This window comes from Lampetra planeri, unplaced genomic scaffold (assembly GCF_965212315.1).
Source record: "Lampetra planeri unplaced genomic scaffold, kcLamPlan1.2.h2 scaffold_1282, whole genome shotgun sequence".
In the NCBI taxonomy this organism is placed as follows: domain Eukaryota; kingdom Metazoa; phylum Chordata; class Hyperoartia; order Petromyzontiformes; family Petromyzontidae; genus Lampetra; species Lampetra planeri.
The window spans coordinates 20,971-31,009 of NW_027613999.1; the positions used below are offsets into that span (position 1 = coordinate 20,971).

The 10,039-nt window shown below is 47.7% G+C and overlaps 1 protein-coding gene across 1 annotated transcript; it reads right to left on the bottom strand.

Moving 5' to 3' along the window:
* Nucleotides 1-204: 204 nt before the first annotated feature.
* On the bottom strand, nucleotides 205-8,241 carry LOC144739062 (formin-like protein 1; the record flags this gene model as incomplete). Its single annotated transcript, XM_078622059.1, is given in 25 exon segments — nucleotides 205-290; nucleotides 634-748; nucleotides 867-962; nucleotides 1,043-1,144; nucleotides 1,217-1,380; nucleotides 1,468-1,597; nucleotides 1,670-1,750; nucleotides 1,907-1,975; nucleotides 2,067-2,301; nucleotides 2,382-2,575; nucleotides 2,641-2,765; nucleotides 2,862-3,089; nucleotides 3,257-3,473; nucleotides 3,551-3,652; nucleotides 3,737-3,886; nucleotides 3,966-4,076; nucleotides 4,461-4,535; nucleotides 6,052-6,145; nucleotides 6,495-6,571; nucleotides 6,695-6,782; nucleotides 7,067-7,127; nucleotides 7,130-7,209; nucleotides 7,384-7,467; nucleotides 7,596-7,849; nucleotides 8,158-8,241. Coding segments are annotated over 25 exon segments (3,102 nt in total), but the record flags the coding sequence as incomplete, so codon positions are not given.
* Nucleotides 8,242-10,039: the final 1,798 nt, after the last annotated feature.

Here is a 10,039-nt window from a genome sequence, read left to right on the forward strand (position 1 = left end):
GTTTTTTGGGGGATGGCTACATTTTTACTGATAAAAGAAGGAAGGTGTTACTACAAGGCTATGACGGAAAATACACATGCATTAACCTGATCTATTATCTCTATCTCTTATCACCATCGGTACGTTCAACAGCGGTTGACGATGATATGAGCTGGGTAGAAAACACGGAACCACAGAACGGAAGAGAAGCAGAGTACCGAGGATCTAAGATGCGGCGTCGTCACTGAAGTCACAGAGGAGACGGGACGAACGCCTGCCAGAGCGCGCCGTGAAGGGCACAGACTTTAGAGCTGAAGAGACGCACGGGGAGGGAGAAAGGAGGGAAAGATGACTGAAAGACAGGCCAGGAAAAGGGAAAACAGTCAAAGAACAAAGAACAGGAGGACAAGTGTGTTCAAGGTGGGCAGACGGACAGATGTCAGCTTTAAAGGAATAGTTCCACTTTTATCTCCTGCGGTTGGCCTGGCTCAGCACCAGCAGCCTGGTGTTTCAACAACATTAGCAGTCAGTTGTTACACAAACGCACAAGACCGGACCTGGAAGGTTAAAAGCCAACTGATGGCTGAGAAGATTTCTGAGAGTGAAGTGTCAAAGCATTCGAGGTGGAGTTAGGAAGCTGGAGGCGGTGTGTACCTGTGATGATGTCCTCGATAGCGCCGTCCTTCCCCTCCCGGACCAGAGGGGACACCTGCCTCCTCTTCAGCTCTGCTATCAGGTCCATCTGGGGCAGTTTAGGCATCACAGAAACCTGGAACACGAGTCAGGTCCGACGTCCGTTAAAACGTGATTTGCTGCCATGTTGGACCTGTCAGTCAGTGGCTGGCGACCACGAAATATGAAGTGAGGGTCGGTCTGCAGGAAGTCACCTTCTGCCCAGTGAGTTCGGACTTGGTCGGCGATGACAGAGCTTCGTCGTTCAGCGGTTGTTGTTTCACCCTCCGCTCGTTCTCCAGCTCGGCTTTCTGCCCGACATGAACACGAGAGGTGACGAGCCGTGCTGCACGTCTGCAGCCCGTGGGCGAGGACGTTCTGCGTCTCTGACCTTGTACTCTTTGATGAATCTTACAAACACTGGGAAGAACACGGAGGGCGGCGTGCTTTTCGAGTTCTCTCCAAAGTACTCCACCGCTGAGTCATAAACATCCTGGAGAGGAGAATAATGGCCAGTTTCCAGACAGGACCGGTGCGTTTGGGCTTTGACCACCAGATACTTTACCTGAGCCGTTTTTCCGTCAGCTGTGAGCGAGTGAAGTAAATCTGCGTTGCCGCTGAGGAACGTCCGTAAGACAGGATTGTCCTTTTCCACGGAGAACTCCCTCCTGGTCCCCTCCATGCCTCGCTCCAGAGCTCGGAGGTCCTGCAGAACACTGTCGAGAGAAACTGAAAGAAAGAAAACAGCAGTTTAAGAAGAATTTCGACTTTGATTTTAGACAGGGATCCAACTGCTTCTTGAGTGTTCCTCAGTACCCAGCGCTGCTCTCTCCAGGAAGTGCAGTTCGCTGTAGAAGGTCTGGACCTGTGGGTATTTTTCCTGGATGATACCCACGATGAAATGCAGCAGTGTCTGCTGGCGGTCTGTCGATTTGGTGTCGAGCAGCTGGAAGACAACATTTCAGGTGTTTCGTCTGGACCGACAACTTGAGAAACATTATGGAAACGTTTCGCTCACCAGATCCAAACTCTGCAGGCGGAAGCCGTACGCCGCCCCTCGCTTGCTGCTGTTCATGTAGTTTCCAAACGCCAAGATGATCTGAAGAACAAACCGTCACGACGGCATTCGACGCTAAGAACAATTCCTTCCACGGCTATGAACACTGGTTTGTGTTTATGATACGGTTTGACAGCAAAATACACACTAACTTACAAATAGACAAATACAAAATAAAACACTTCTCACAGCTCTCACCTCGAGAATTTTCTTCAACTTGTCGGACGATTTGATCGACACGGAAGCGGCGATGATGGCGTCAAGTTGCTGCCATGTAATGAATAAATGAAATAGAGATATTTTATTTATCATGCCTCTGTGCATTGGTTTCAGAACAAAAGTCCCCTGTCGTCCTCACGGGCTGAATCAGCTGGACGCTCTCGGGGAAATTGCCCATGAAGGTGAGCGTGCTGATGCGCTGCGGAAGCCGTGGGATCTTGCTGAAGTGCACCATGAAGCGGTCCTCCTCGCTGAGCTCGCCCAGGGGCCTGCCCTCACACTCGTAGCTGTGGATGAGCTTCATCTCATACTCTGTGGGGATGAACCGCTCCAGCAGCTCCAGGAAGTCCAGACTCAGCGCTCTCAGGTTGTACCTGTGGGGACAGGTTCAAACATCTGTAATACAAAACATGGTATCCACCTGGAAGATGTCCAAAAGAAAAAATGGACGTACGTCTCGATGGCGGCGCAGATTTCAGATGCAGCCATTCCTTCCTTGCGCAGGGTGATGGCCAGGTTTTTGGCCCTGTTGGGCTCCATCAGACAGACTTTACTGGGTGCCTGTTTTAGCCTCAGCGTGCCCACATCCACAGCGGGGGTCTGGGCTTTGGTCTTGAACTTCTCCTCAAAAGCAGCCATGTTCAGCTCCTGAAGAGAAACGGCAGCGTTCCGACAAAGGTTCTGTCACCGTCGTTTAAAAAATCTGGTCAAACCTCTAAGACGTGTTCATCGTCCAGCTCGTTGAAGATGGTTCCTGCCACCTGATTGGATTTCAGCGCCTGCCAGTTGAGTAGTGGCAAGCGGTATTTGGTCTGGATGGGCTTCTTCTTTTTACAAACTATCAGAAAGCACAGAAACTGAACGCAAGGAGAAACGCTTTATCCTAAAGGTTTGCTCAAAAATTTCTTCTGATACCAGAGCTGCCGTCAGTGACGTTCTCCAAAGCCGGGAATTGGACCACTTTCTGGAAGAGGTGGCAGAGGGGGTGGAACAGCAGGAGTAGGAGGAAGAGGAGGAGCAGGAGGAGGAGCAGGAGGAGGAGGAGGAGGAGGGGGCGGAGGAGGTGGAGGCGGAGCTTGTATTCTGGCTGACTGAGAAGGACCATCAGACAGTGGAGGTGGGGGCTCTGACAGTTCATGACCGGGTTCTGATTGTCCTGCAGCTGGGGAAACAATACCGATGATCTCAGAAACCTGTACAACTGACGAACGGCAAGGTTACTACGAATGTTTTGTACTATGAGTACATAATTCCAACATATGCAACGTAAAATGTGCTGTGAAACAGACAAGAACAAACAGTGACTTTCAGCTTGTGGACACTTCTGACCTTCCTGGGCCACGGGCTGGACCACAGAGACCACCTGAACGTTCAGGTGACCAGAGGAGGAGCGCTCCATTCGGACCAGACCCTGCTCCACCAGAGCCTGAACTTTGACCTCCAGCTCCCTCAGCGCCTCGCTGGATCTGTCCACGTCCCGCTTCCTCTCTCTGTCCATCTCTCGTTCCAGCTCTCGCTCTCGTTCGCACGATTCACGTAGACTCTCCTATGACACACCGACACTCGGTTCGAGGTGGAGTCAGCAGGTGTCACAGTCATGTGACGCAGACACAGAACAAATACCTTCAGCAGCTCCACCTCTTTGGTGCTCTGAATCAGCTTCGTCTCCAACTCGGACAGCTTCTCGGCCGCTTCCTTCTCGCTGTCCTGAAGTCTGCTGCTCAGCTGCGCGCAGCACAGCACGGCGGTTCAAGCCCCCCACTGCCTGCGTGTGAGGCGGGAACATGCGTACATCAGCATGAGACTCACCTGTGCGTTGTGCTCCTGCAGCTCCTCCATGTGTTCCAGCAGGGCGTTCTTGGTCTCTGCATCCTCCAGCAGAGCTCCCACGTCAAACACGTTGTCCAGGTAGGCCTGAATCTGCACCAGCAGCCTGTCGCTCTCTGTCAACTTTAACCTCTACACAGAAGAGGAGAACAGAGTTTCAGTCGGGACGGCGAACACGTCAGCGGGTTCAGTCGTCAGCGCGTCAGAGCACCTCCAGGTACTCGTCCAGGCCGTGATGAGTGAACTCGTACTGGAGATGAACTCTGAAGTTCATGTTCTCCACAGAGTGGACCACGATGTTGATGAACTGCATACAGGCCACCTGGTGGACAAACAGAGAAATATACATGTTTATTATTATGGATTAATCAATAAATAACCAACTACCAAATGAATCATTATCTCTTTGGTTTTGATGAAATATTGCAGCTTATTAACTGCTATTTGGATGTCATCTAACTTCATTTTGTCTGCATTTTCACCATTTTCTGACACTGTACAGACTAAACTCATCAATTCATGGAGACATGGCTGTATAGGTTGATAGTTCATGACAATAGCCTCCTACAGGTACAAAATTAATCACGTAAAAAAGACAAATAGGATAAAAAAGGGCAAATGTCTGCCGTCAGTCAGATGGAGGTGCTGGAATGAGATTACTTCTGTCCAGGAATCACCACAGAGGTACATTCCCGTGCAGCTCTACCATGAAGTCGATGTTGCTGTCTTCACTGCAGAAATAATCCATGAGCTTCTCAAAGCGACTTTTCTCCCCACACACCTGGAACACAGAGATATCAGGTGACAGCTGGTGTTTGTTTCTTGTTCTGTTGTGTATTCATGGAGCGTCATTTTCTGCTTGTGAACACACGGGGGCAGCAGTGAGCTCATCTGTAATCATACCCACGCACCATCTATTTACTTATAATGCTGAAATTTCCCTTCAAGGATCAACAACACAACTTGTAATAACCCACGTGTTCATGCAGTTACTGGACGTCTGGCTGCAGGAATCTGTGTGTTTAGTTTGTATTCTCAGACAAATAATAACAGCCTGCATTGTGCACAATAATTACTGCAACACACAGTTTAGTGTGTGTCTGCATTCCGACATACCATGCACACAAATGTGCCTCGTTCAACACATCCTTATCTGGTCCATTAGCAGAGGTTTGTTCCCATTTGCTGCCCTTTACTCATTTCCTCGTCCTGTACTGCTGAATAATGCAGCACCGACTCAGGACACACAAGACAGCTCATGGCTCGGTGCCCGACCGCCTGCCTCCACTTCACGAGCACGTCCACCATCTTCCTCCTCACATAGAAAAAGGAGAGACGCCGCTCTGTGGGAGCTGACGCACCAACCCACACAGGAGAAACGGACATTTCTGATGGTTTCATCGTTTCCGTGGCAACATATCCACATTTTTCTGTTTGATTAACAAACATTGACATTTTTTACAGTAAAATGAGAAGCTGTTTCTCTGACACCTGTGATCCTCCATACCTTGTCTTTACTTTCAAGTCAAACTGAAAGAACACTGGAATGAAGTCAAAGAAAAGTCAACTCTGATCCTCCAGCGACTCAAACACACTTCATTTGAATCAGAGACTTGAGTCACTTGAATCTTTGGCGGCCTGCCCACGTTTGTTCTGACATCTTTTAATAGAGATGCCTCTTTTAGGTTCCTGCTCCTCTCTGCCGCTGTCACTGCAGGAGGTGATCTGCTCACCACAGTTGCTGCCTCCTCAGGAATCGACGAGTGACAACCACAGAGAGGTCAGAGGCACCTCGACAAGTGTTTGACGTGTTTACACCGCTCGTCGTCTGGAGCGGGGACAACTGGACGGAGCAGCTGACGGGGACGGGTCCGGTCCTCCCTAACCTGCTTGTTAAGGCTTTAAACTTGACTGGTATGTGGGACAATAATACAGTTTCTATTTTCAAACCAAAGATCCGCTGACCAATAATATCCGAATGTGTCTGGCGTCAACCCCACTGACACAAATGGAGCTCAAACATATGAGCATCATCATCTTTGGACTTTAGAGTCGTCTGCAGCTACAAAGTTTGACGGGCCTCTATTTTTACTTCCTCTCCTTAGCTTTGACATTTGTCTTTACTCGCTTTTATTTCTATTTGAGGAGTTTTTTCTTTTCTAAAGCACTTTACAGGTTTTTACTCATTATGCTTCCATTTGTTCTTTTGACAGCGCTTTGGTCCACTGTTGTTTAAAAGCGCCTCACAAGTAAAGTCGGATTGGACTGGAGATCAGTGTGGCTTCAGGATGTCTGACCTCTTTGAAGTTGTCAAAAGCCGAAAGGATGATGTCATGGCCGCCTCTCACCAGACACACAGCGGCCAGGAGCTCCAGCACCAGCGCCTTGGTCCTGAGTTGTTCAAAGGCAAACACACATTTCTTTTAGTGGAGCTATGGGGTCTGTGAGAAGTCTGTCGAAAAGTTTAAAGCCTGTCAGTTGTCTAAAATTTGTCATTTCAAAGGATGAGAACAGTCCACATCTGAAATACTAACTTCATATTAATCTAATGATTTCCAAAGTGGCACCTTCTCCATCTATTAATGATGTCACAAGGCTCCGCCTACTGATGTCACATATTTGATGAACGGGTGTGTAAAACACACGCTGCATGTGTGTGGATTCCTCATTTACATTGACACTTTTTTTTTTTTTTTTCATTTGGAACATATGAGTAAAAGATGAAATCGCTGACTCTTGCCTGGCGTTGCTGTTGTTGAGGCTGAGGGTGATCTCGTTCACGCAGCACGGATGTTTCATCACCAGATTGAAGCCAGACTGGCAACACACACACACACACACACACACACAGACACACATACACACACACACACACTGATGGTGAACAACAACTGTTATTTAATCCTCATCGCACCGCTGAGACTATCAAAGACCGAATACCTGATAATTCATGATGGCACGTAAACACATGATGCAAAGGTGAACGTCGTCTTTCTGGCTCACCACACGCGAGCTCCTCAGGACTTTCCTGCGTTAATGACAACGGTGACGAATCGGTTAGCGGTTAGCTCTCAGCTACCTTCAACAACTTCAGCCCGTGTTTACAACCGACGTGCACGGATCTCACGTCACGTACGACACAGTCGGAGATCAGCACACTGACGACGGCCTGTCAGTCGTGTGATTGAAATGTCCCTGACTTCTGTCACACTTTAACGAGTCACAGTAAAACACACACTCATGAGTGAAGTCTGCGTTGTTTCATCTGTGTTTTTACAAGTCGGTGGCTGTCGGCACCAGCGGTCCACTCACCTGGCCGTGAAGGCCTTACCGGCCTTCAAGGAGCCCTGAGTCGGCGAGTTGCTGGCACTTTGCTCAGGTCTTCAAATGATTTGTCCAGAGTTTTGTTTTTGTCTGTGGACATCATGCCGTTGTCTGAAGTCTCCACATCACCCCTGTGAGACAAAACGATGTGGTAATGAGGTAATGACTGGGTGAATGATCAGTAAGTGACGGTGAGGATGAAGGTTTCCTGTAGTTTGTGTGGTCCATGTTTGTTCATAAAGTGCGTATATATGTGTGAGAGATGTACGAAAGAAATGTACGAAGTACTTTGCTTTAATACTCACATGACAGCACAATGGGCAACGGACAGATAATCCACGAGAACATCCAAACCTTGATTCTCCTCACTGAGGAACTCCTGAGCCCAGCTGGACGGAGGCAGGGCACATAAATGGTTACTTTTATTATTATTATTATTACTTTTAAACAGTTCAAAGTCTGAGGAGCTCAGGCTGCTGATCAGCTCACAGAAACAAGACGCATGTATCAAACCAACCCGATGTGATTGGTCCTCAACGAGATCTCCAGTTCTCTCAGGATCTGAGTGGATTCGTGGACTCGTCTCTTAAACTGGGACAGAACACAGAATGTAATGTAAAGGGTAAAAAAACGGTGAAACTGATGCGTGTTGGTCGTAAACCAGCAAACAGAAACTGAACCGAGCACCTTTCGACTGACGCCACCGTGATCCAGATGACTCTTCAGCTTCTCCAGATAGGCAGATGGAGGGTTCTTGACTCTGAAGCGCTCCTGAGGACACACAGAGAAACACAGGGATTGTTAATTATATTGTGACGTTATGCTGTTAATCGATCAGGCGCTTACTTTTTAACAAACACACGTAACACACGTCAAAATTCACCTAAAAAGTACTCAATGAACAAAGACATTGACCGTCTTCAAAATACTAACTTAACTTCAAACATTGCAAATATAAAGTATGTCTTAGAATGAAAGTTGTTTGACAACGACAGGCGTTGTAATCGACAACCCTGCTGCGTGTGTGTGTGTGTGTGTGTGAGATGAGTACGACGTTTATCGAATCAGGTCATGTTCACCTGGTCACAGATCAGCTCCCACTTCTTCTCGTTGTCGTACTGACTGAGGATCTTCACCTTATCCGGAGGAAGATTCATTGTGTTCTGCAAATAAACACACAAGAAGAGAGTCTCCCTCAATAAATAAACCTCTGTATAACCCTTCTAGGTCTGAGTCCAGGCCGTGACCTTGAATGACACAAACGATGGACGTGCACTGTGACGTTCACTGCATCCTCAGCCACTACACCCACATCTACCAAGTACAGAGACATAGAACTGCTTGTATAAGCAGGTGATCTGAGCTGGTAGGTTTTATGGAACGTGCATGTCACAGTTCACATGTGGATTTTAACAAAGTACGGGTTGCAGTTTGTCTGAATATTTAACCAACAACAGTTACAGCTCACGTCTGTCACAGCTCCTTGTGTTGTTTGCTGTTGTTTACGGCTAAAAGTGACTCAACGGGGAGAATCCAGGAAACAGCGTGACAACAAACACTGGGCCCCTGCGTACTCTCAATAATTCATGACCCCGGTGTGAATGGTTTGTCTCGTAAGTCACCGGTTCAGTGCTGAGTCACACAGCGAGCCAGCGGGTGTGTGTTTTTGTCGCATCTGCTGCTGCTGACACAACATCCGTTCCTGCAGCTCGGTCTGGTCATAGACCACTGCATCCACTGACTTCCACATCCCCCTGAACCTTATCGTTAGATACGATGGGTTGTTTAGATGAATCAGAACCTGTTTCGGCTGCTGCTGCTGAGGTTAGTGTGAGCGTCTGTCATGAGGCTGATGTGGAATCACTCAGGAGTTGGGTACTTGGTGATTTAAGCCGTCATGTTTCACCACACGCTCAGACTGTGGAAGTCTATTGTATGTTTGTGTTGACTGTGAAGAACCAGACCAGGAAAATCATCAGCTATGCGGCGAACGTCACCAGCGCAGCAGATCAATGAGGCCCGATGAACAGAGAACCACTCCTGATCGTCTGTGAAACACTATTAACTTTTGTGAGGCAAAAGAGAAATACAAAAAAAACAAAAAGTTTTTTAGATGCTAACACCACTGCTGCTGCTGCTGCTGGGAAATATGCAAAATAATGTTATGTAAACCACTGAGGGAAAGGTGCTCTACATGCAGTCCATCTAAAAATGAGATGTGAGTGAGATCAGATTGATTCTCTGCAGTGAATCAGACACACACACACACACACACACACTCGCTAACTAAAATATCACAACTCATTAACTAACTAGCTGCATCAATTAATCAAATAATATAATCAAAGCTCATTTAATTTCCAACTATTCTGGTAATGAATTAAACACACACACACACACACACACAGAGCTAGTTTGTATTCAGACAGAGCGCTGTCTCCAGTAAACACAGGAGACCTGCTTTGCACACTCAGCACAGATGCGGGGGAAGACTCTCAGGTGGAAAACGCCCAGCGACGGTCTGAATAACTTTACAGTTGAACTGCTGCAGAATGACATCACTTCTGTCTGTGTTTGAAATCAGTTAGGGTCCAGTGTGTGTTACTCAGTGAGACTCAGGAGGTCGCATGCACTACCTGTGGGCAACACAAGTTAACATACAAGCATTAATATGCAAACTATGCAAACACCATGGAAAACCTGGAGGACTGTGTGTGTGTGTGTGTGTGTGTGTGTGTATTCACACCCCTCACCTTCAGGAGGGTTAGAAGAGGGGTGGGACATGTTTACTTAAGAGTCATGGTCTTGTATAACAGGTCAATGTGTGTCATGAATCTTTACCTCAGACGCGGTACATCTGAGAGGAGAACAGAGGAAATGCTGCTTATACTCCAGACAGACGTCTGGGCAGCATGTTGAACATAGCTGGGTTGACATGTCACATCTGTGTCTTCTGGTTGG